The 27,216-nt window shown below is 44.6% G+C and overlaps 1 protein-coding gene across 1 annotated transcript; it reads right to left on the reverse strand.

Annotated features, from left to right (window-relative positions):
- Positions 1-2,306: 2,306 nt before the first annotated feature.
- LOC121995468 (plasma membrane ATPase-like) lies at positions 2,307-3,189 on the reverse strand. The gene is made up of 4 exons (XM_042549201.1): positions 3,172-3,189; positions 2,850-3,005; positions 2,543-2,712; positions 2,307-2,388 (listed from the first exon to the last, which is right to left on the reverse strand). Exons 1-4 carry the CDS (start codon positions 3,187-3,189, stop codon positions 2,307-2,309), a joined length of 426 nt encoding a protein of 141 aa, XP_042405135.1.
- Positions 3,190-27,216: the final 24,027 nt, after the last annotated feature.

Here is a 27,216-nt window from a genome sequence, read left to right on the forward strand (position 1 = left end):
CCCCATTAATACCAAGGCCGGAAGACGCTACATGACAAACGAGGCCAAGGAATCGTAACTGCCTGTCAGGGAATATTCCAATGGTTTGTAGTCCCCTGTTAATGGAACCTTCCTCCAGTCCATAAGAAGATGTCATGTGTCATCCATCACCGGACAGGTTCTGACACCCGACATTCCCTGATACCCGTCAGGTTTCAGAGGTATGCACTGTCATATAAAAAGGGAGGTCTTCTCCCTTACGCAGGTACGCGTTCTCACCTTTTCACACTTGTCTTCTACTTTTTTCCTTCTTCTTAGTACACTATTCTTTTGAGGAAAAAGTACCTGACTTGAACGTCGGAGGACCTAATCCGAGGACTTTTTTCCTGATTTCTGGTCTCTGACGTTTTGGGAGCTTGTCTAAGTGTGTGCAGAAGTTCAAGTACCATCCGCTAGATCATCATCAGGAGTCATCGCCACGTGAGGGGGTGTGCTTACAAAAGCGTACCAGAAAAGCATTCTAGTCACCCCTCCGTCAACCCCAACAACACCTCATTCGGTCTCCGTCTGACTCAGATTCCAGACGCGATCACATGATATGTTAGTGATTGTCTGTGCTAAAATACTACTTTAATTCTTAACAACTGAAGGGTGGTAACTTATGGTGTTCATACCCTACATTTTCTCACAATATAAAGCACAAGTTTTAGTTAGTATATACAATTATCTATATATTGTAGCTATTCGGACAATTTGTTTAGTTTAATGGAAGCTAAAAAAGAAGTCATATAATATTCCTGTAGTAGTCTTCGTCATCGTAATAACATGTTTGTTGCATGGATTGTACATTACATAGATAAAAATATATTCTTTCTTGCAGTTCTAAGGCTCTTTTATATATGTGTGTGTTCGATGGGTAATCTAGTCCCGTGGGATGTCACATAAAAAAAAAAAAAAAAATCAATTTCCGATAAGTTCATATCCTTGGTTAAAAAATTATCTTTCCCCCTTAGCTAACTTGACGATTATAGCTGACCTATATATATAATTAAGAATTTGTTTTGAAAACATGCTCTATAAATTAAAATACAAAGATTGAAAGTTCCTTTCCATTTGATGAACAAAGAATTAAAGTGACGGAGGAATGTATTTTGATTTTTAGAAAAATTGATTTTCACCAAATCAGTGGATAATGCTATGAATGGCAGAGTAAATAATAATAATAAAAATAATTGATACTAAAATTTAAACTTATCTTTAAATGATTTTGCATAATTAATTTTTAAAATAGGTTTTACTCAGTTTATTATTATTATTTTCAAAAAATAATAAAAAATATTAGTGCAATAGTTTTGATGTTTAACAAATAACATGGCAACATTAAGGTTGATCAAGCTGCTGAGAGAATCTAAATAAGTCAAAATTGGTTGGATGCTTGGAAGTAAGTAGATGAGAGAGTTGGAACAAATTAAGGTTGATTGGATGTTTAGAAGAACATATCAATATTGACATGATTGACCACATGTTTGACAGTCAAATAGAAGTCATGATAGATCATGCTTGACCTAGGTAAAGGAAAAGTTTAGTCGGTCAAGGATGATCAAATGATTAGTAAAGGAAAAGTCCAGTGTTAACCAGATGACTGATAATGAAAAAATCTAAATAGATCAAAGGTGATCGAATATTTGATAAGGGTAAGTCTAGGCAAGTTAAAGTTCACTGAATGATAAGGATAAAATCTAAGTAGGTCAAGATTTTAAAATTTATCAACTATTTTTTAAATAAGTTAAAGATTAGTTAAAATAAATAAGTCAAAACTTACGATTATAATTTATTTGATAGATGATTTTTTGTACGAGAAAAGTGTCTTAAACTATAAAATTTATTAAACAACTCTTCATAATAAAATGGAAGAAGAATTTTTAACAGATTTTATGGTCACCTATATTAAACCAATTCTAAAAGATTAAAAAAAATACAACTTCAATAGTATTTTGCTCCCTAACGTCTTGTAAGGGGCTCAACCCTTCTATCTATGACATAAAAATGAAGTAAAATTTTGACATGCCAAAATTTTTATGGAGTGACAAATACAAATTTGAAAGCAAATGATAACACATTAAAGATGACCAAAAAAAATAAACAATGCTAATGTTTTAATTAGTAGCAACAGATTAGATGTAACCACAAAAAATCCAGTGGACAGAAGCAGAGAGTGTGCATTAACAAGAGAGAAGAGAAATCGTTTTAACTTGAGCTTCTACTCATGTTCATGAACCATATTTGTCTAGCCGCCTCAAAATAGTGGAGAATTAAACATTATAATACTATTGGATGGTGTCAATGTCGAGCCCTTTCAACGTCACCACTGATTCAGCATGTCCCTCCAGAGTGTGTAGTTCGAGGGCTCTGTGAATAGTCAGGGCATGGAAAAATTTAGAATACTCAGATATACGAATGAAGAAATGAGATCGTTTTGCACTGTTTATGATAGATAATAGGTTGTGCTCTTTATTTGTCAGAGCTTCAGAGTGAAGCATCATGAGGGGCTAAAAAGCCATACATTGCCATTGCTGCTCGTTTTTTGGCTTGTTCGGTTATTTCCGAAAGCTCTCCGTAGCTACTCTTGTCAGAGAAAAGGTGGTTAGTGAGTCCATCTCGAGTCCTCTGAGCCCTGGCCCATTGAAATTCCCTTTCTTGTCGACCATAATCTTTCTTGGCAGTGAAAACCGTCTGCGATGCATAAAGATTATCAAATAGACAAGAAGGGTAGCAACTTAATGAACCAGATGCTGAAAAATATAGGATTGAATAACATCTCTATCTAGACTACCAATTGTTACCTTATTCTAAAAAAGGTTATCCCATGCCTTCCCGCTGAGAATGTAGCGGATGACAAACTTGAACCAATCCAGAGGGAAGAAGAAAATGATGTTGTAGAGCCAGATAACACCAGCCCAACCCCAGCCTATGCCTTTTATTCGGGCAAAACTCCAATCAGCATAGACAGCAATAATTGTTGCAATCTGGACAACGAACAAACTTTTATTTCATTTACATATAGTTAAATTGACTGATGAACGTAACATCACCTGAGCTCCTACATTGTATGAAAAAAAAACAAAACACCAGCATATACATTGTGTGCAAAAAAAAAACAAAACACCAGCATACGAGGAGCTCCTACATCACCTGAGCTCCCTTATTCATGTGGGCATTCTCCTTCCTACTCCCCTTTGTGTGCAAAAGAGCGCACTGGCTCTTCCAAACGGGAGGAAGGTTCGGTCGGATGACAAATTTTTCACCCTACCTCCGTGCCAGGCAAAATATTACCACTTCTCCCACTTAAGCAGGATTAATTATAGTGAGGTTGACTTATTTATAGAAACCTCACAGTCATATTTGTATTAGCTTCAGGTCCAGTTCTTAAGAAGGAAATGTAACATTGTATACTTGATTATATTAAAAATGAGAATCAGAGCAGTCTATCATGTGCTACTGATGTGAGTTTGTCATGTTTATGAGAAGGGGTGGGTTCCCTAATTTGTTTAAATGCCCAACTTTTTCCCTAGCAGCGTGCTAATGTCAATTCCTTCGTTTACCATACTTAGAGAGTATAATACTTCCCCCTACTCAATTCTTTTGCTGACTGGTTTTTTAACGGATAGAGGGTATCGGCGGTATGATATGTTATAATATCAATGCAGATATGCTATGTTCTGTTATGTCCATCATAAATGCTCTTTTATGGATTCGTGACACGTGTCTCCAATTCCCCTTCGCTGACGTACCAGGTCTCACGATCTGATGCCTTTATCTTGTTGGATCTCTTCCTTTATAAATCTACACCTTTCCCTATGAGTGCACTTTATATTTGATGGCATTCCTTATCCGTCTATATTTTTCAAAACCCTAAACCCTTTATGTTCCTGTCTCTTCGTCTTCTTCCCCAAGCTTCTTCATGGGTGACACTGTTCAATTTTTTCTTTGTTCGTCCTCTCCGTCCCCCGGCTTCTTCTTGTTGTTTCTCTCTTCAAGGGTCTCAGTAAGTTGCTTTCTCTCTTACTTCTACATTTTTCCATGGCCAAAGAATCCTTTTCTGCTTGGTATGCGCGAGTTCATTCAACCTTTAGCGAATCTGATCAGTCTACTCTTTGTTCCAAGTATAAGATTCCCCTGGCTTTTCGCATTATTATCCCTGATTCTGAATCTCACCCTCACCTCCCCCCTAAGAATTGTGTGACTTTCTTTAAGGATCAACTGGTGGCTGGTCCGCGCTTCCCTATTCCCCCATTTCTAATAGAAATAAGCCAGCATTTTGGTATCCCCTTGCAACAATTTACTCCTAACGCCTTTCGTTACCTCTGTAGTTTATACATACTTTTTCGCCTTTATGATATCCCTTCAATTCCTCAAAATTTCTTCATGTTCTCCTATCCTAAGAAATCTGACCCTGGAGTTTTTATTTTTCAGTCGAGACCCAAAATGACCTTCTTCAGCGAAATGTCTTCCTCTATCAAGACATGGAAATTGCGTTTCTTTTTTGTAGAGCTCCCTGAACCTATTCTCTGGTCTAGTTCCTGGATATCCTCTCTTCCTAATTTACCTGATGTTAAGGAATTGTACAAGCTTCCTTCTTTTGTCACTTATTCCCAGAAACTATTAGGTCGTCACTTGTTCATCCATAAATGGCTTCGTGATGACCTTTTATATCTTTTGGGATTGAGTCCTGTCAAGATGGAGCTTCGTGGATCCCTTAGTAAGTTACTATTCATTTGCCTAAGTCTCTCTTTACTGACTAAAATGTTCCTTGTTGGGTGTAGTGGATGCTTATTTCGACACTATGATTGAGAAACAACTAGAGGCGAGAGATGAAGCGATTAAGACAAAAGAACAGGAACTTCTTGCTGCGCTGGGTTAGTCCTCCTCGACAGAGGTCCCTATTAGCACGGGTCAACCTTCCTCTACAGAGGCCCCTGACAGTACAGAGGGTGCTTCCGGTTCTCAAGCTGCTACTTCAAAGGAGACCCTCAATGATCCCCCTCTGATTGTGGAACTTACTTCTCCGCTAACCTCGGAGAAGTCTCCTGAAAGAGTCCCTGTCCGGAAGAGACGCAAGTTGGATCTTCCCCTCTCATCCCTTTATCCTACTCTTGCCTCTTTTTCTTCTTCAGCCTCGTCTATTCTTGGTGGTAGCTCTACGCCCACCCTCTTCATGAATTTCCCTGTGTATACTACTCTATCTGCTCAAAACTCGACCTGTCTCGTTCTTTATCCCCCTTTGGTCCAAACTACCTTATCCTCTACTTCTCCCACTACTTCCCTTCTTCCGGTAATGTTGCGAGGGTCTCTTAGCACACTTTGGGAGGAAGTGTGCCAGCTTCATGAAGGAACTTCTCGCTTAGAGGCAGCCAATCGGTTTTCTATTGAAGAAACAAGGGTAACAACATTTCTTTATTTGCATTTATCGTCTCTCCAGTAATCTACTAATGTGTATCCTTTATACAGCGCTAGTTAAACAATTTGTATCTGTCTCATTTATTGCATTCCTCCCTCCGAGAGATTGAGGCATTGAGGGGACAAACTCCGAAGTTATCCTCAATTCAGGTTGCTGAACAGGTAAACAGGCTATCCGCTGAGCTTCAAGAGGTTCATTCGTCACTTCAGGCTGAGACCAAGAAAGTTGATCAACACAAAACTGATGCAGAAAATTTCCAGTCTCAGTTACAGTCAGCTACTGCTCGTAGTGACGAATTATCCTCCAAACTAGCGGAACAGGTTGCCGAGATCTCTCAACTATCCTCCCAACTTCAGGCTCTGAAGGACATTTATGCTAAGGAGTTGGCCGACCAATTATCCCAGTTGAACATAAAAGAAGAGGCTTTGAAGACAGCTCAGAAGGAACTAGAAGATTACCAAGCCAATGAGGATGCCCGGTTTGAGGCACGTCAGAGGGCTTTCTTTAAATCTCCCACCTTTTTGACCCTATGTCCGACTATTTTGTAAATAGCATCGACTTCATAACCAAGGAGGGGGTGGATCAACTAAAGGATTTGAAGATAGTGATTGTTGATCCTCCTCCTAGCTTTCCTGACCATAGGAGAATATTGAAGAACCATTCTCCCAACTTCTTCCCAAATTTTTTATAGTCCTTGGGGTATAATTGTAACTTTTACAATGATCCCATGTTGATTTTGGAACTTGACTTGACGCATTTCGTTTCTCTTTTAATTGATCCTATTTTTGGGATAATATTATGCTTTCTTGACATTCTCCTCCGTGAAAACTGACTACCTGATTGTATATGTATATTAAATTTTCGATCAATCCTTCTACCAAGATAAGACGATTTTATTCACTCTGCCCCCTTTTCCGTTACTTTTCACCCAGCTCAAGAAGACAGGACGAACTTATTGTCTGGCCTTTCTCGTTCAGTCCGGATAACCTAGACGAGCTTCTCGTCCTATCAATTTATCCTACATTCCTCTTGAAATTTCCAGAATTTTATCTCGTGAGGATGTTTGCTCGTCCCGTGCTGGTCGGGCATTTTGGTCCACCTTTTCCTTTTCTTAGTTCGACTAACTCTAGGCATCCGTTTGAACTTACCCAAAGAGGAATATCGAAAGGTGAATTAACATTTTCTTTGGGAAATGGTATAGTCTATGCGTACCTCCTTCCGCGTACCCCTTGTTCTACCTACATATCTAACGGCCTCCCATTAATCCTTACGCTTCTACCTTGATGTGTGAGTTACCTTCTAGGTGATCCTTTTAAGGGTTTTAGAAAAAGGCGTCAAAAAGGAAACTAAGGGTCTTCCTCTTCATCTTCCTCCTTACGCCGTTTTCTTTCCCTCGGTTTGATTAGCGATTTCCGCGCTCCTTCTGATCCTTTACTTACAATGGCTTCTTCTTCTTCGGCTACGGAATGGTTTGCTAGTTGTTCTTCCAGTGCTAGCGAATCAGAGGTTTACGCTCTTGGCCTAGACTATGGTTTCCCTTCATATGTGGCCCTTCCTACCCCCGAGGATCGTCCTCATCTTCCCCCTTCAGGGAGCGTCGCCATCTTCTGGGAGCAAGTTTTGTCAGGCTTCCAACTTCCTCTTCATCCTTTTTTTTTGTAGATATAAGCTCCTATTTCTGTGTTCCCTTGAACCAACTCATCCCTCAATCATTTTCCATACTATCGGGCTTCATAGCTATCTCCCAGTTACTCGACTTCCCTCCTACCCCTTGTTTATTTAATCAATTCTTCATTCTTCGCCAAGTAGAAGATAGTCTCTTTAAATTCCAAAGTCGTCCTAAAACCAGCTTATTCTGTCATATTCCTCCCCAAGCAGAATGGAGGCAGAAGTTCTTTTTCCTACGACTTCCATCTCCTCCTGCTTATCCCATAACCTAGCAACGAGTTCTCCCTCCTTCTCCCCCTCCAGAAACTAGGTCCATTGATTTAACATTTCATACTTCTGTGAAAAAATTGTGGGGGGCCAGATTCAGCTTACCCCCATTGATCATCGAAGGCTTACTATTTATTTTCGGAATAAACTCCATAGCCATAGAATTAGAAGCCTCTTTTGGTGAGTCAAACACTTCTCCTTATGCTTGTTAATTCTCTTGTTATTTTTCCTTAAGCTTGTGATTCTTGCTTTTTCCAGTTGATGTTGTTCTCCCGGCTTTCATGTACAAACATCCAGGGCTCAATAAATCAGTTTTATGTAAACTGGGAGAAGAATTGTTGCAAAGGCGTCGGCTTAATCCTCATTTCTCTTCTCTCGGATTGCTTCCAACTCACGAGGCCCCTACTGAGGCTGCTGAATCTTCTGAGGAAGAAACTCCCTTCATTGTCCGACGCACGCAACATCTCACCTCAAGAAGCAATCGACCTCCGATTACCATATCAGAATTCGAACAAGCCCCTATTGTCGCCTCTGAGATTTCTCATGAGAGAGGTAAGGAACCCGCTATTCCTGGTCGCTTTCGTCCTAACCTTGCTCTTAACCTGATGCAGCCTGGCTTACTAATCTCTAGAGTTCTCCCAGTTGTTCCCGCTTCTGAGGTAACACCGGCTGTGCTTGAGTCTCCTCAGCTTCCTTCCACCTCCTCTCCTTTTCGGTTCGTGGCGAGAGCTAGAAGAACCTCCTGTAAAAGGTCTTCTCGTTTGATCTCTCAGGATATTACCTCTGAACCACACCTAGAATCCATCCCTCCTGCTTTGCCCTCCAGTACTCCTATTTCTTCTAATCAGGGCATTGACCAGAGGAGGCCCTATCCATGCATTGGTTGGATGGACTAGATCCCACATGTTAAATAAGTGGGATCCAGTTCATCTAACCAATGAATGAATAAGGGACCAGGACGTGTCCAGGGATCCGGGACCAGAGAATCTCTTCCCCCTCAGGAAGCTCGACCGGTCACTCCTTAAGGTCCCCGATCGACTATGGTAGAGCAGAAGATGCACGCTCAAACTTTTTTTAACGGTTTAAAGTCTCTGGTTCCTCCTAAGGAAGCCCAACCAGTCACTCCTTAAGGTCCCCGATCGACTATGGCAAAGCGGAGGATGCACGCTCAAACTTTTTTAACGGTTTAAAGTCTCCGGTTCCCCTAAGGAAGCCCGATTGGTCACTCCTTAAGGTCCTCCGATCGACTATGGCAGAGCGGAGGATGCACACTCGAACTTTTTTTAACAGTTTAAAGTCTCTGGTTCCTCCTAAGGAAGCCCAACCGGTCACTCCTTAAGGTCCCCGATCGACTATGGCAGAGCGAAGGATGCACGCTTGAACTTTTTTAACGGTTTAAAATCTCCGGTTCCCCCTAAGGAAGCCTGGCCGGTCACTCCTTAAAGTCCCCGATCGACTATGGTAGAGCGGAGGATGCACGCTCGAACTTTTTTAACGATTTAAAGTCTCTGATTCCCCCTAAGGAAGCCCGACCGGTCACTCCTTAAGGTTCCCGATCGACTATGGCAGAGTGGAGGATGTACACTCGAACTTTTTTAACCTTTTAAAGTCTCCGGTTCCCCCTAAGGAAGTCCGACCGGTCACTCCTTAAGGTCCCCGATCGACTATGGTAGAGTTTAAAGTCTCCGGTTCCCCCTAAGGAAACCCGACCGGTCACTCCTTAAGGTCCCCGATCAACTATGGCAGAGCGGAGGATGCACGCTCGAGAATAAGCTTAATTTGTCCCCTTCTGTGAAGGTATAGTTCGTTTATGGAATACCTGCCTGCATTTTTGCATTCAAAAATTAAAGGAAATACATGGACAAATTACAGGCATACTTGTTAGGCTCTGTAAGGTTGCAAGTGATTAGCACTTCACGGCCTATCAAGGTTTCTCCCTTCTGCATCTTGGAGATAATAAGAACCTGAAACAAGTTTTTGTATGACTTTATATGGTCCTCCCCATTGGGGTTCCAGTTTGCTAACGTCTCCCACGGGTTTGACACGCTTCCATACTAGATCCCCTACTTGAAAGAATCGGGGGGATTACTCTTTTGTTATAATTCTGCCTCATCCGTTGTCGATATGATATGAGACGAGTTGCTACCTTGTCTCGGGCTTCTTCTATCAAATCTAGCTCCATAAGACGACGATCAACATTATCTTCATCATACAACTGCCTTCTATCAGATTCTACCCCGACTTCAATGGGCACTACTGCTTCACTCCCATATACTAGCTGAAATGGAGTAATCCCTGTAGCTTCCTGAGGAGTAGTACGATAAGCACATAACACGCTAGATAATTCATCCACCCAACTACCACCGACATGATCCAATTTAGTTTTAAGCCCCCTGATGATCTCCCTATTAGTTACCTCTGCTTGCCCATTACTTTGGGGATATGCCACAGAGGTGAATGCCTAGGTAATGTCATATCTTGTACACCATTCTTCAATTCTCTTCCCCTGGAATTGCCTCCCATTATCGGAGACTAATTTATGAGGAATATCAAATCTGCAAATAATATTCTGCCATAAGAACTTGATAACCGTATTTTCAGCAATTCTTGCCAATGACTCAGCTTCCACCCATTTGGAGAAATAATCTACAGCTACTAATAAAAACCTTCTTTGTGCAGTTGCTATAGGGAATGATCCTACTATATCTATGCCCCATTGATTGAAAGGACATGAAACTATAGAGATTTTTAATAACTGTGTAGGGTGGTGTGAGATATTCTGATGTTTCTGACAAGACATACAGGTTCGCACAAGTCGAGTTACATCTTCTTGTAAGGTAGGCCAAAAATACCCGGCCAATAATATTCTGTGAGCTAGAGACCTCCCTCCAGCATATCTACCACATGAGCCCTGATGACTACTGATCCGGCGATAAGAACAGGGGACCCTCGTTGTAAGGGGTCAACGCCACGTGGAAGTCAAAGAGTCGGACGGCCCATCGGATAAGGTCGGACCAGCTAGGCCGACCGGAGAAAGGGGGATGATTGAAGTCGGGGTTCCGGTGCTCATGGAACAAGATCGTAGGCCGAGCGGACGGAACGCTCGGCCGAAAGCATGAAACATACTGCTAACGGTCGCCACAAAACACATTACCAAAAACTTCCCAAGTGGACCATTATCACTGGCCGGTCGGACGGAAGTCGGACGCGGGCCGGTCGGGTTCCCGGCAAGAGTTCGGGGAAACAGACAAAGGATATCTTCTGACAACTGGCATGCTCCGTGATATGGTTATACTCCAAATCACGCGACAGGGGGTTCCGCTGTCCCATCGAGAATATGCTGGGACTGTAGCAGTATGGGTCAGGTAAGCTCACTGACAAGCCCTTACTGGGGCATGGGCTACGGACACGTGTACACCTCGGTGTGTGTGCACTTGCTTCTCCGCTGCCCTATATAAAGGCCCCCATCCTTCACCGGAGGTAGGTATTCTGATTTTTCGAGAGCCACTTGCCATTGTTTGCTTGCCTGACTTGAGCGTCGGAGGGTCGCCGCCGGGAACCCCTTCCCGGTCCGACTTCTGTGCAGGTTCGCCGGAGCTTCGTGCCACCAGTCGAAGATCCACGTCGGCAGTCGAAAAGCTCCCCATGCCCAGCGTCCGCTGATTCAGCATTCGAACAAGATCAATTTGGCACCGTCTGTGGGAACGCTCCTGCATCCGAACGGAAACAATGGACGAGGCTGGACGACAACACACGGTGACGCTTTCGACGGAGGAACTCGACACCCTGATCGAGATAAGGGCCGCCAAGCTTGTGGAGCAAAAACAGAAACCCACAGCCGAGCGGCCGGAGCAGCAAGCAACGTCAGCGTCTGGTGGTCGAGCGGAAGCACCGCCGGCCACCGTTGCATTTTATCGAGCCCTATTCCGCACCGCTGAAGCCGCAGCAGCTCATAGAGATCGTGGATCTTCTTCGGACGAAATGCCTAGACGAGATGACAGAAAAGGGAAAGCCCCCCGAGCGGACGCATCGCCCGAGAGGATTAATCGCCAATTTTCAGAGGCTATTCTACGAGATCCTCTGCCGAAGCACTACGTGCCTCCGAGGATTGGCGAGTATAATGGGACAACCGACCCAGATGATCATCTGGGTAAGTTTGATAACACAGCTACGCTCCATCAATAAACAGATGGAGTAAAATGCCGAGTTTTTCTTACCACTCTCGCGGGATCGGCTCAACGGTGGTTTCGGAGGCTGCCGGACGGATCCATCACAAGCTTCAAGGATTTCCGGACGGCCTTCCTCCACCACTTCGCAAGCAGTCGGCGCTATCAGAAAACCAGTGTTAGTCTGTTTGCCATCAAACAGGAGCCGAGAGAGCCGCTCAGAGCTTATATCCAGCGGTTTAATCAGGTAGCCATGGATATTCCAACGGCCACCTTAGAGACAATGATGAACGCATTTACACAAGGCCTCGTGGACGGGGACTTCTTCCGCTCGCTCGTTCGGAAGCCGCCTCGAGACTATGACCATATGCTACACCGAGCCAACGAGTACATCAACATGGAGGAGGCCCAAGCGGCTCGAAGAAAGGAAGCTCTTACTGATCGGGCTCCACCTGCCGAGCGGAAGCCTCCCACCGCGCATCAACCGCCAAGAGGACCGAGGGCCGAAGCGATTCGCTCCCCTCATGTGAGGTCCCACGTGCAAGAGGTAGCGGCCGCCCGGCCCAAGCCAAAGAAGAAATGGACCCCGATGTTCTGCTCCTTCCACTGGACGGATACGCACAACACAAGGGATTGTTGAAGTCTTCCCTTCGTGGCTCACCCCGTGCCTCGGAATAGCGGCCGACGGTCTCCCTCAGTCGACAGGCGACAAAGAACTCATGACGCCGATCGGACGCGAGCTGATAGGCGACAGCAACAGACGCCCGATCGGCATCACTCCCCAAGGCAGGAGAATCGCCGAACGTCCAGAGAACGGTCTCGACCATCCGCTCGGGAGGAAGAGAATAGAAGTAATGCTTCCCGGGGCGAGATCAACATTATCGCTGGAGGGCCGACCGGAGGAAACTCCAATCGAGCAAGAAAGGCAAGCGTCCGGCAGCTCCAGATCCATGCAGTCGGCTGCAGCCTAGAGCGGGCGAGTGGACCCGAAATCAGTTTTGGGCCTGGGGACTTGGAAGGAATTGAAGTGCCCCACGACGACGCTCTGCTCATCAAAGCGGTAATAGCCAACTACACTATTCACCGCGTATTTATTGACACAGGAAGCTCGGTCAACATCATATTTAAGAAGGTGTTCGATCAACTACAAATTGACCGGGCCGAGCTGCTGCCCATGACAACCCCACTCTATGGGTTCACGGGCAACGAAGTCCTGCCGGTCGGGCAAATCAGGCTAGCCATCTCACTGGGAGAAGAGCCGCTCAGGAGGACGAGGACAGCGAACTTCGTGGTGGTGGACTCTCCCTCATCCTACAATGTCATTTTGGGACGACCGGCGCTCAGCGAGTTCCGGGTGGCCGTCTCAACCTTCCACCAGAAGATCAAGTTCCCCGTCGAAGACAAAGTAGGAGAGGTACGGGGAGACCAACTGCAGCTCGGCGATGCTACATTAAAATGGTCCGAGCAGAAGCAAGTTTCGCTCGGAAATCGCCACGGATCGAGGTGAATGCTATAACTGAAAAGCCTCCCTCTTTAGTTTACGAAGAAAAGGAGGATGTAACGACCACCCTTCTTACTACTACTACTCTCTAAGGATGACCGTTACTTAACTACTAACTCTACTTAACCGGTATGATTAAAAATCACATGGAAACCCTACCGAAAAATTCCGGCAGAATCTCCCCTGTACCGGTGACCTTATTCAACAATACATGCAATATATATACTCAGCCACATGCGGCTGGAACACATATCAATCACACAAAGAAATAACATCACCACGCAGTTTAATGAAATCAAAGCATGCAAGTAATAAATAGCGGAAACAAAATAAAAACATACAGTTAACTAACAGCGGAAGACTAAATGACTCATCTAATACATTCTTAATAAATTCTTAAACTAAGTCCCAAGGCTTCCATAGTCCTGGCATCACACATCCCTCGAACACCTCCTTGTCGCCTTCCTTTCTATATCTTTTCCTTTCCTGTATCTGCAGTAAGAGGAAGTGTAGTCTATAAGCAAAATTTGCTTAGTAAGCGCTATCTAACTCACAAAAACTCGATGTGCATGTATATAAATAAAAACATGCTAAAACTGAATGCTAACATGTAAAGCTACTCATGCTCATAAATAGCAAATAACAGTAAGCTAACTCATGCTCTTCTAATAGTAAAGAAACATACTGAAAGGCTAAACATGTAAGACAAGTCTATACTATCATGCTAGCATAAAGAATTTAACTTTCTGAATTCTAAACACTTTCTGATTCTTATTAAACTTACTTAAAAACTTATTCTTTTATTTCACTTATTTAAACTTATTCTTTAATACTTGTAAACTTTTGTAAACACATTGTTTTATTAGTTCAAAAGCTTATACTTATAATACTTCAAAATAATAATCAACTTCTTCTTGGGCCCAGGCGTAGTACCATCTTATGCGCGTTCCCTAATAGGTTGGGGTAGCGAGCCACCAATCCTAAAAGAGCAGACCTCGGTCTACCAGGGCCAAGACCTCGGAATTGGACACCTGGATTTGTTTAACGACAAGCTCTTGGATGTCGGGTACTAGCCTCTTCTTAAAAGTAAAATACTTATAATCTTAATTACTTCTTCTTTAAATGCCTTGGCATTTTAATAGGCACCTTGTGTGCTAAAAATCCCTAAAGTCTCGACTTTAGGATCTACTTGAGGCCTCGGCCTTTTCTTTCTCTTCTTTATCTTTCTTATACTTTTCTTATAAAAGAATGCTTCTTACAAAACTGAAATGTTTAAACAAATTCTAAAAATGCTTAAACAAAAATCTGCATACAAAGCTTAACATGAATCTACATGCTAAGCTTAACTAAAATCTGCATATTAAGCTTATCTAAAATCTGCATACTATACTTATAAAAATCTGCATGCTATACTTATAAAATCTGCATACTATTCTTATAAAATCTAATCTCCTTTCTTGACCTAATCTAACCCGCATAATATCTTCGAAAGGATTTATTCCTGCTCAACAATTCAACACAAAAACAAACTAAAATGCAGAATGTTGAATTTCACGCTGTAAAAAGAAACTAAAACTAAGGCTATTCGTCTCAAATACTTATCTACAGCATTACATGTGCAACATTAGTTTAGAACAAGGAACTATACGGTCAAGTCTATAGCTCATGCAAACAAAGCATATGAACTTAAAACTAAACTTGTATAAAGACATTAGGAGCTCAAAATTAAACATATATGTCATCATTTGAGTCCTCATTTTGTGCACGCCCAGTATAGTGAAACCTTAGTGATATGCTCACCATGTCTGAACTAATAACCCAATAAACTAAATTAAAAACACCCACAAATCAGTATGTAAACCAGATAGAAAATACTAGCAACTAAGAGGTCATAGTTGGAACGTGCTCAAAATATTTCAAAATCCACTCTGTTCACAATCTATCATAAGGAATACAAACAGCAAGTAACACCAACCATCCTTTAACTAAAATCCCTGCACAGAATCCTTCCCATAACAAATAAAGGAACTCTAATTAATCTATAACTTTACTCGCATGAAGAAAACAAGGAAAATAAACTCCCCATAAACCATAGGGCATACATGAAATTCATAAGAACTTCAATTGAAATCCAGATAGTGCTCCACACAAAAACACAATCTAATCTTCCTTTGAAGGTCACGGCAGCAACCCTAATCTAACCTTCTTCTCAGAACAAATTTGGAACACTAAAGAAATAGAAGTCCGGAGCTATCCTACTGCAGGTGAGTAAGCGACTTACCTTCGTTTCCTTGACTCACAGCCAAAGGAGAAACCTCCTAGTGCTTCTAGGGTTCGGGTGAGCTCCCAATCCCGGCTCTTCTTCGTGCTCCCGACTTCCTTCTTGACGAGAGGAGCCCGATGGTACGAAGACTCCACGGAGAGGGGTGCTCGTCGGAGAAGCCCTAGCTTCCTCGGCTTCGTTTTCGCTCACGAAGATCGCCGACGCCGTCGCCCGAACAGCGCTGTCGCGCGCGTGAGAGAGGAAAGGGCGAAGGAATTAGGTTACGGGAGAGAAAAGAAAATAACTTAACCCCCTCTTAACTTGTCCTTTTATAACTTAACAATATTACATGTTCTTATCTATTCACGAAATAACCGCGGAACAGTTGGTCAGCCATGTTTGGACCAAATCAAGGGTTGCGGTTTCGAATCCTCCGCTGCGCACTTTTTCCCCCTTTTAATTATTTTTCTGTTACCAACTATTCTTTAATTCTTTAAATACCATTTGTTCCATATAATAAACAAAACTTGCTTAGCTCAGTTGGTTGGCTGACTTCGGTTAAGACTCGGGTCAAGCCCGAGGTCTTGGGTTCAAAACCCAACTTCAACATTTTTCTTTCTTCTTTTTTTTTAAACTTCTCCTTCTTGATAAAAATATCAAACGAACTCCAAAAATTGCATAAAAATACTCTATAAATTCCTAAAAATCTCTAGAATTTTTCTAAAGTATTTCTAAATATTTTTAAGAACTTTTAGAACTCCTAATGAGGAAAATTGGGTCGTTACAATCCTCCATACCTTATAAAAAGTTCGTCCTCGAACTTAGAATAATTTTGTGACTATTGTGGGGCACCGACAGCTTCTTCCTTAGTAAGAGAAAATACTCTGGCATTGGTTGGAACGGGTGGGGCTTCCAACCGTCCCTGACTGAGACAGGGTCCTTCTAGCGATGTTGCCATGTGGTGTAACTGTGCAGGCTCGTCTCTATATTGCACTAACTGTTGCTGAGGTGCTTTAAACTTGTTAGGACATGCTCTAGCTAGATGTCCTTCTTGACCACATGAATAACATCCAGTTGTACCCAAAAGACAGGTCCCTGGATGTACTCTTCCACACTTAGGACAGGGAGAAAACTTGGTCTGCTTGTTTGTTGGGCCTTCCTCTTGGCTACCTCCAAAATTCCACTGCTTTCTTTTACTACCCTTGTCTTTCCAGTTCTGTTTACTTGACTGGGATTTCTGACTCCCCACTGTCTTGTTCTCTATCTTCACTGGCTTGTGTTACGCTCGTTGTGCTTTGATGTCGTTCAGGTAGTGCTCACTAATGCCCTACTGACCAGCCCTTCACCAATCTGGGGCTGGTGAGTTCCACTACTCACGTTAAGTGCTATCACTGGACTCAGCATCCTGAGCATCAGTCTGACTCGTTCCTTCTCCGTGCTTACTAGCTCTGGGCAGAGATGAGCTAGCCTATTGGATCTCTTTACTGCTTCTTCCACTGACAGGTCACCTTGTCTGAATTCTATGAACTCCTCATAATGCTTATTGGTGATCCGCTGACGGAAGAATTCTTCATAAAACTCTGTCTCGAAGTCAGTCCAGGTCATCTGGTTGACTCCTCTCTTGCTCTTCACTCTCTCCCACCACATACGGGCATCTCCAGATAAGCAGAAAGAAGCACACTTGACCTTCTCGACTTCTGGCCAGTCAAGAAGCTCCATGGTGCTCTCCAGTGTCTTGAACCAAGCCTGAGCATCCCAGGGCTCAGTCGTGCCTGAAAAACTTTCTGGCTTCAACTTCAACCACTGTATCAGGTAGGCTTCTTGTCTTCTAGGTGCTGTGGGGACTTCCAAGGCGGCTGGTGGAACCTCAGTTACCCCTGGAGTTTCCACATTAATAGTTGGAGGAGTGGGAGGGACTGGCTGCTGATTCGCCATCAGATTGACGATTACTTGTTGCTGCTCCGCCACTTGTCTCTGGAGTTGAGCAACAACTTCAGAGAGATTTGGTTCAGCCACTCTGGGCTCTTCGTTCTCTTGTGCTCGGTCCCCAGTATGAACGGTACGGGGACGTCCTCTTCTTGACATCTAGTTATGTAGAGAAACTTAAAATCGTCCCCTACGTTTTCTAGACATATATATGTAAACAAAAGAAATCAAGAACTTCTATCTTACTTAAACATTTCTCAGCAAATACTCTATACGGCAAATATTAAGAAAAGTACAAAAGAAAACTTAAATACTTTCTTACTTGAAGACGGCAAGGATGGTGCTGATGTGAACTTTTCCTGACACTAACATGGAAATGAAACACCACCCTTCTTACTACTACTACTCTCTAAGGATGACCGTTACTTAACTACTAACTCTACTTAACCGGTATGATTAAATATCACATGGAAACCCTACCGAAAAATTCCGGCAGAATCTCCCCTGTACCGGTGACCTTATTCAACAATACATGCAATATATATACTCAGCCACATGCAGCTGGAACACATATCAATCACACAAAGAAATAACATCACCACGCAGTTTAATGAAATCAAAGCATGCAAGTAATAAATAGCGGAAACAAAATAAAACACATATGTTTACAATAACTAAAATGCCTAATCTAATATTAAAACTTCTTCCCTAGTCCCAAGGCTTCCATAGTCCTGGCATCACACATCTTTCGAACACCTCCTTGTCGCCTTCCTTTCTATATCTTTTCCTTTCCTGTATCTGCAGTAAGAGGAAGTGTAGTCTATAAGCAAAATTTGCTTAGTAAGCGCTATCTAACTCACAAAAACTCGATATGCATGTATATAAATAAAAACATGCTAAAACTGAATGCTAACATGTAAAGCTACTCATGCTCATAAATAGCAAATAACAGTAAGCTAACTCATGCTCTTCTAATAGTAAAGAAACATACTGAAAGGCTAAACATGTAAGACAAGTCTATACTATCATGCTAGCATAAAGAATTTAACTTTCTGAATTCTAAACACTTTCTGATTCTTATTAAACTTACTTAAAAACTTATTCTTTTATTTCACTTATTTAAACTTATTCTTTAATACTTGTAAACTTTTGTAAACACATTGTTTTATTAGTTCAAAAGCTTATACTTATAATACTTCAAAATAATAATCAACTTCTTCTTGGGCCCAGGCATAGTACCATCTTATGCGCGTTCCCTAATAGGTTGGGGTAGCGAGCCACCAATCCTAAAAGAGCAGACCTCGGTCTACCAGGGCCAAGACCTCGGAATTGGACACCTGGATTTGTTTAACGACAAGCTCTTGGATGTCGGGTACTAGCCTCTTCTTAAAAGTAAAATACTTATAATCTTAATTACTTCTTCTTTAAATGCCTTGGCATTTTAATAGGCACCTTGTGTGCTAAAAATCCCTAAAGTCTCGACTTTAGGATCTACTTGAGGCCTCGGCCTTTTCTTTCTCTTCTTTATCTTTCTTATACTTTTCTTATAAAAGAATGCTTCTTACAAAACTGAAATGTTTAAACAAATTCTAAAAATGCTTAAACAAAAATCTGCATACAAAGCTTAACATGAATCTACATGCTAAGCTTAACTAAAATCTGCATATTAAGCTTATCAAAAATCTGCATACTATACTTATAAAAATCTGCATGCTATACTTATAAAATCTGCATACTATTCTTATAAAATCTAATCTCCTTTCTTGACCTAATCTAACCCGCATAATATCTTCGAAAGGATTTATTCCTGCTCAACAATTCAACACAAAAACAAACTAAAATGCAGAATGTTGAATTTCACAATGTAAAAAGAAACTAAAACTAAGGCTATTCGTCTCAAATACTTATCTACAGCATTACATGTGCAACATTAGTTTAGAACAAGGAACTATACGGTCAAGTCTATAGCTCATGCAAACAAAGCATATGAACTTAAAACTAAACTTGTATAAAGACATTAGGAGCTCAAAATTAAAAATATATGTCATCATTTAAGTCCTCATTTTGTGCACGCCCAGTATAGTGAAACCTTAGTGATATGCTCACCATGTCTGAACTAATAACCCAATAAACTAAATTAAAAACACCCACAAATCAGTATGTAAACCAGATAGAAAATACTAGCAACTAAGAGGTCATAGTTGGAACGTGCTCAAAATATTTCAAAATCCACTCTGTTCACAATCTATCATAAGGAATACAAACAGCAAGTAACACCAACCATCCTTTAACTAAAATCCCTGCACAGAATCCTTCCCATAACAAATAAAGGAACTCTAATTAATCTATAACTTTACTCGCATGAAGAAAACAAGGAAAATAAACTCCCCATAAACCATAGGGCATACATGAAATTCATAAGAACTTCAATTGAAATCCAGATAGTGCTCCACACAAAAACACAATCTAATCTTCCTTTGAAGGTCACGGCAGCAACCCTAATCTAACCTTCTTCTCAGAACAAATTTGGAACACCAAAGAAATAGAAGTCCGGAGCTATCCTACTGCAGGTGAGTAAGCGACTTACCTTCGTTTCCTTGACTCACAGCCAAAGGAGAAACCTCCTAGTGCTTCTAGGGTTCGGGTGAGCTCCCAATCCCGGCTCTTCTTCGTGCTCCCGACTTCCTTCTTGACGAGAGGAGCCCGATGGTACGAAGACTCCACGGAGAGGGGTGCTCGTCGGAGAAGCCCTAGCTTCCTCGGCTTCGTTTTCGCTCACGAAGATCGCCGACGCCGTCGCCCGAACAGCGCTGTCGCGCGCGCGAGAGAGGAAAGGGCGAAGGAATTAGGTTACGGGAGAGAAAAGAAAATAACTTAACCCCCTCTTAACTTGTCCTTTTATAACTTAACAATATTACATGTTCTTATCTATTCACGAAATAACCGCGGAACAGTTGGTCAGCCATGTTTGGACCAAATCAAGGGTTGCGGTTTCGAATCCTCCGCTGCGCACTTTTTCCCCCTTTTAATTATTTTTCTGTTACCAACTATTCTTTAATTCTTTAAATACCATTTGTTCCATATAATAAACAAAACTTGCTTAGCTCAGTTGGTTGGCTGACTTCGGTTAAGACTCGGGTCAAGCCCGAGGTCTTGGGTTCAAAACCCAACTTCAACATTTTTCTTTCTTCTTTTTTTTTTAAACTTCTCCTTCTTGATAAAAATATCAAACGAACTCAAAAAATTACATAGAAATACTCTATAAATTCCTAAAAATCTCTAGAATTTTTCTAAAGTATTTCTAAATATTTTTAAGAACTTTTAGAACTCCTAATGAGGAAAATTGGGTCGTTACAGAGGAAGTACAGATACACCCCACCCGATCGGAGGCTACAACATTCATCGCGTCCGATCTGGAGGCCAACCAGAAAGAGGAGGTGATCCAATGCCTCAGGAGAAACCATGATGTCTTCGTCTGGTCGACACATGAGCTGCCCGGAATTTCACCAAGTATAGCGCAGCATGAACTATACGTCCGACCGGACGCACGGCCAGTAAAGTAGAGAAAGAGAGATTTCAGCGCCGAGCAGAATTCCATCATCCGAGCGGAGGTGGAAAAACTCTTGGAGGTTGGCCATATCTGCGAGGTGCAGTTCCCGAGCTGGCTGGCGAACGTAGTATTAGTCTCCAAGCCGGGCAACAAGTGGAGAGTATGCATAGATTTTCGGGATCTCAACAAATCTTGCCCGAAAGACTTTTATCCTCTGCCTCGGATAGATCAGCTAGTGGACTCTACGGCTGGCTGCGAATTAATATGTATGCTCGACGCTTACCAAGGCTATCATCAAGTGCCGCTCGCCCGTGAAGATCAAGAAAAAGTCAGCTTCGTGACGGCCGACGGCACCTATTGCTATAATGTGATGCCGTTCGGATTGAAGAATGCGGGAGCCACATATCAGCGCTTGATGAACAAAGTATTTAGAGAGAAGATCGGGCGGAATCTGGAAGTTTATGTGGACGACATTCTCATCAAGTCCGGCCGAGCGGCCGATCTCTTCAAAGACATGGAGGAAACCTTCCGAACGCTACGCAAGTATGGAGTCAAGCTAAATCCCCAGAAGTGCCTGTTCGGAGCAAAAGGAGGGCGTTTTCTGGGGTACATAGTGACCGAGCGGGGCATTGAAGTAAATCCCAGCAAGGTGAAAGCTCTACAAGACATGCCGCCTCTAAGAAATACAAGGGAAGTGCAGCGTTTAACCGGTCGGATAACTGCTTTGTCCAGGTTCATCTCCAAAACTGCCGACCGGAGCCTTTCTTTCTTCAAAATCTTGCGCAAGGCCACTAAATTTCACTGGGACGAAGAATGCGACCGGGCGTTCGAGGATTTGAAGGCATATCTGAATTCCCTCTCGGTATTAGCCAAGCCGGCTGCGGGTGAGCCACTTTGTATCTACCTATCTTCGATCGAGCAGGCAATCGGCTCGGCACTAGTAAGGGCGAGCGGAGAAGAGCCTGTGTATTTCCTTAGTCATATTTTAAAAGATGCTGAATCTCGCTAAACTGGACTCGAAAAGCTGGCTTTTGCTCTGGTCCTCGCCGCTCGGCGCCTTCGCCCATACTTCCTGGCGCATACCATCATTGTCAAAACCAATAGCCCTCTCGGGCGTGTATTATTGAATCCAGAAGCGTCCGGGCGGCTCATCAAATGGACGACGGAGTTAAGCGAATTTGACATCCAGTACCAGCCCCGCTCGGCAATCAAAGCGCAGCCCTTGGCAGATTTTGTGACTGAGGTGTAGAATTCAGAGCCAGAAGCCATGTGGAAAATATTTGTGGACGGATCCTCCACTCGGCTAGGAAGCGGGATTGGAATACTGTTGCTCTCCCCACAAGAAGAAAAGATGCACTTATCCGTCCGGATGGATTATAAAGCTACGAACAACGAAGCAGAGTATGAGGCCCTTATAGCCGGCTTGCAGGCAGCACGACATGTGGGTGCCGGTCGGGTAACGCTTCACTCGGATTCCCAGTTGGCCGCTCAGCAGCTCACAGGTACTTTTGAAATCAACAACGCTCGGCTCAAGCTTTATGCTCAAGCCTTCGAGAAACTCAAGGCCGACTTTAGAGAAGTTATTATCTAGAAGATACCCCGAGCGGAGAACCAAGCGGCTGACAAGTTAACCAAGCTTGCAAGCTCAATAACACCGATCGCCATCCAGCAGCCAACTGAACAAGTATCTTTGGTGGCGCACGTCGACCGGATGGAGGGCCTTACGTTTCCGAGCGACTGGAGGACACCCATCACGGAGTTTTTGCGCTCAGGAGCCACACCGTCCGATCAGAATGAAGCCCAGCTGTTAAGGAGGAGAGTCGGTCGGTTCACACTCATCGGCGACCAGCTTTATAAGAAGACTTTCTCACGCCCGCTGTTGAAATGCGTGAGCTCGGAGGACTCGGCTTACATCCTCCAAGAAGTACATCAAGGATCATGCGGAGGACATCCGGGCGGACGATCGCTGGCTAAGAAGATCCTGTTGGCAGGGTACTTCTGGCCAACATTACAAGCAAACGTCGCTCGGACCGTATCGACGTGCCTTTTGTGCCAGAAGTACCATAACTTCTACCACCGGCCGGCAGAGGAAATGAAGGCATCAACAGTCTCATGTCCGTTCGATCAGTGGGGAATGGATATCGTGGGTCCATTTCCTATGGCGACCGGGCAGCGAAAATTTCTGCTAGTGGCGGTCGATTATTTTTCCAAGTGGGTGGAGGCCGAGCCACTCGCCAAGATCACTGAGCAGATGGTCAAGAAATTTATTTGGCAGAACATCATCTGTCGGTTCGGCATCCCTCACCGACTGATTTCCAACAACGGACGGCAGTTCACCGGAAAATTGCTTGAAGATTGGTGCAAAAGATATGGCATCGAGCAACACTTCACATCTGTAGCCTATCCCCAAAGCAACGGTCAAGCCGAAGTAGCCAATCGGGAAATTCTTCGCATTCTGCGCGCTCGGCTCGACCATTTGGGAGGGAGTTGGGTGGATGAAGTGTCGGGCGTCCTATGGGTCATCCGAACGACTCCAAAGGAAGGAACGGGCGTCACGCCTTTTCATCTGGTGTACGGCGGCGAAGCGGTGATTCCCGTCGAAGTCGGTGTCGAATCCGTCCGGACCCAGAATTACGATGAGGGCAACGCCGAGCGGAGGAACATGGAGCTGGATTTGATCGATGAAGAGCGAGCCAAGGCGTCCGTCCGGCTGATGGCGTACCGTCAACGGATGAAGCAAAACTACAACAGGCGCGTAATCCCCAGATCATTCCAAGTCGGTGACCTTGTCTGGAAGAAAGTCAAGCCGGTCGGCGACGTCGGCAAGCTAGAAGCTCCGTGGGCGGGTCCTTTCAAAATCATCGAAAAGCTCCGCTCGGGCGCTTACTATTTGAAGGATGAAGACGGACGGCAGCTGGATCGGCCATGGAGTGCAAATCATCTCCAGCCTTATAGAGCTGGGTGAAAGGTGCACTAATGTAACTCACTTTTGTGTATATTCTAGTCGCCCATGTTCTTGTAATGCAGGCAGCAAAATTAATTCAAAGGATGGCCAATGGGTTTGCCGAGCAGCGGTATTAAAGTTAGCCTTAAGAAGACCGTCGAGCTCCGACGTTAAATATCGAGAGACGAGCCGGCGTCTATAAACGTCCGAGCGGAAGACCGTCGAGCTCCGACGTTAAATATCGAGAGACGAGCGGCGTCTATAAACGTCCGAGCGGAAGACCGTCGAGATCCGACGTTAAATATCGAGAGACGAGCCGGCGTCTATAAACGTCCGAGCGGAAGACCGTTGAGCTCCGACGTTAAATATCGAGAGACGAGCCGGCATCTATAAACGTCCGAGCGGAAGATCGTGAGCTCCGACGTTAAATACCGAGAGACGAGCCGGCGTCTATAAACGTCCGAGCGGAAGACCGTCGAGCTCCGACGTTAAATATCGACAGACGAGCCGGCGTCTATAAACGTCCGAGCGGAAGACCGTCGAGCTCCGACGTTAAATATCGAGAGACGAGCCGGCGTCTATAAACGTCCGAGCGGAAGACCGTCGAGCTCCGACGTTAAATATCGAGAGACAAGCCGACGTCTATAAACATCCGAGCGGAAGACCGTCGAGCTCCGACGTTAAAAATCGAGACACAAGTCGGCGTCTCTAAATAATCCGAGCGGATCGAAGCATCTAATGTCCCGAGACACGCGACTTCGATACCATTCGATCGTCTCTACGCTCCGATTGGCCTAGTATCCAAAAGTACTTGGCATTGGGTAAACGGGCTCTACCATCAGAGAACACGGTATATTTCGCCGAGCGGGGAGATCACGACGATTACTTTGTTAAAATCCCTTATGGGGGAGCACGAGAAATAATAATGGGCGAGCGGATAAACACACATCTTGGTTATGAAAGGAGACAGCAAATACAAGGAAAACATTGCATTAAAGGTAAAGCTTTAAGCCGAGCGGCCCAATTACAAAAAGGATGATATCCAGGCGGGTGGCCAAATTACATAAAACTACTCAATATAATCATAGAGGTCCCTGGGAATATTATTCAGAAGCTCCACTTGATCGCCGACCGGAATAGTAGTAGACTCCGGTAGAAGACCCTTAGACTTCGGATAAGTAGTGGTGGTGGTCATAGCCAAGTCGAAAGTTGTGTACATCCGCTCGCATATTTTCTCCGAGAATTCAGGCGAGCGGATGTAGCTCTGTCTTAAGGCAGCAATTCGACTCGGCTCGGCATCTTGATATTCTTTGAAGGTCGCCTGGGAGCTAGTAAGGGCCTCATTCAGAGTCTGGAGCTTGTCCGCGTCGGCCGAGCGGCCCGCCTTCTCCCTGTCGAGCTGCTCTGTCAACTCCTTTATCTTCAGCTCCAAGCCCCGAGCCTCCACGTTCTTTTTCTCCAGATCGGAGATAGCTGTATTTTTCCGAGTGGTGGCCAGGGTTATTTTTGTGTCGAGCGACTTGACTTGTCGCTCGGACTCGGCCAAGGCGTGGGCCTGATCGGATGTCTTCTTCTGCTCGGCCGCCAGCAGATTTTGAGTTTTCTTCAGCTCCTTTTGCAGCTCAGAATATGAAGGGCCCTGAGGGCCGGACGGACCAACTGCTGCCTTCAGTTGTCGCAGCTCTTCATCCACCAAGGCTAGGCGGTTGGAGACTGCAATCTCCTCCACCCATGTCTGGCAAAAGAAAATTAGAGTTGTTATCGGCCGATCGGAAATAATGCATACAAAACTTCGAATAGAGCGAACTTACCCCCGTGGCCTCCCGCATGTGGCTATTAGCCAAGTTTCGGAGGGGGATCAGCGCAGTGCGTGCCCGAGCATCGGCCCACATCTCAGCTAGGGGCCCTTTCAAGGTGATGGTGTGCTCAGGCGCGGTTGGGCGGTCAGCCTCTGGAAGCATCTCTTCAGTCGGGAGATGAAGAGGCCATCCGACCGGCGGTCGGAAGGGGATCAGAAGCCGGCGCAGAAAACTGGGAATGAATGGTCGAGCGCTGGACTGAGTGGCGAGCGGGCAGAAGGGTGCTGATTGGAGTAGCCTCCACTAGAGCAGCTGGCTCGTCCCAGTCAGAAGGCGTCCGGTCGGAAGAAATGGTTTCGGTCTCTAGCGCCTTGCCCCGAGCAGTTGCAGTGACCCGCTCGGATGGTTGGACCGCGGAGGTTGTCGACCGCAAGGGAGTCTCCACTCGGCGCCTCTTTTATAGAGGCTGCTCCTCCTCCCGAGCGGAACCTTCCTCGGGGGGGCAGTTGGTTCTCCAGGAGGGGTGGCTCCGCTGGCCACGTTTTGCTGAGAAGCGGGAGCGGCCGACTCAGCTTGAGTCCCGCTCTCTCCTTCGTGGGATCCGACCGGCTTGATACCCAACGCTTCCATTTCTCTGGCCGCCGCGGCTTCCAGAGTTGCCGCCTTTCTCTTCAAAACGCCGGCCATCACCGAATCCATGACGATATCCGCTGTAAGGGAAAGAAAAGAAATCAGTTAGCAATTAAAGCAAATGCCCAAGCAAAGTTCTTACCAAGCCGGTCGGAAGAGGAGTCCGTATGGGACTCAGGCCGAAGATGTACATCACTCCTTCGTGCAGAAGCTTGTTGATGTCAAGTCACAGACCGGCTAGTATATTTGCAGCGTGGAGATAGTCCAGTCGGGTCTTAAACTTCTTCAACTCGGGAGTGGGGGGTAGGCTGACCTGCCACTGGGTCGGGAAGTTGGCCCGATCGGGCATACGGATGTAGAAAAAGTAATCCTTCCAATGTTTATTGGAAGTAGGTAGCTTGTTGAAGAAGACTAAGCCGGGTCGAGCTTGGAACATGAAGGTGCCCGGCTCGGCTTGCTTAGGGTAGTAGAAATAAAAGAAGACCTCCGGTCGGAGGGGGATGTTGTGAATCTTGAACAAAACAACAACACCGCAGAGGAGACGAAAGGTGTTGGGTACTAGACTGCCGAGAGGCACACCAAAAAAATTACAAACATCTACGAAGAAGGGATGTACAGGGAACCGCAGACCGGCGGTAAATTAGTCGCGGAAGACACAGAAGGCTCCGCGCGGTGGCCTGTGCGGCCGAGCGGAAGGACCGGCTAAAAGAAGTTCAAAATCGTCGGGAATATCAAAATTATCAGTCAGGATATCAAAGTCACGCCGGTCGAAGCGTGACTGCATGGTGGTGTACCATGGCCTAAGAGACTGGTCTTCCGGATGAGAAGAACTAGCCATGGTCCGATCGGAAGGAATCGAAAAGGCAAAAAGGCAAAAGGAGGAAGACAGCGAACGAAAAGATATCCCGAGGATGAAAATATGGAAAAGGAATGTAAGGAAAGCACCGGAAACAAGGAAAGATGGCCTTACAATGAGAAGGAGCGGAAAGAAGGCGCCGGAGGTCGTCGGAAAGCAGAAGCGGAATCGCCGGAGCTCCAAAGCGCTAGGGGCAGGGGCCGAAATCG

Source organism: Zingiber officinale, chromosome 6A, assembly GCF_018446385.1.
Source record: "Zingiber officinale cultivar Zhangliang chromosome 6A, Zo_v1.1, whole genome shotgun sequence".
In the NCBI taxonomy this organism is placed as follows: Eukaryota; Viridiplantae; Streptophyta; class Magnoliopsida; order Zingiberales; family Zingiberaceae; genus Zingiber; species Zingiber officinale.

What these genes read in the sequence shown, in the direction of transcription:
- LOC121995468 (XM_042549201.1), bottom strand. An exon ending in GCTACATTCTCAGCGGGAAG is followed by an intron (nt 2,713 to 2,849) that starts GCATGGGATAAC and finishes TATGCATCGCAG; the next exon opens with ACGGTTTTCACTGCCAAGAA. An exon ending in AAACGAGCAGCAATGGCAAT is followed by an intron (nt 2,389 to 2,542) that starts GTATGGCTTTTT and finishes GACTATTCACAG; the next exon opens with AGCCCTCGAACTACACACTC.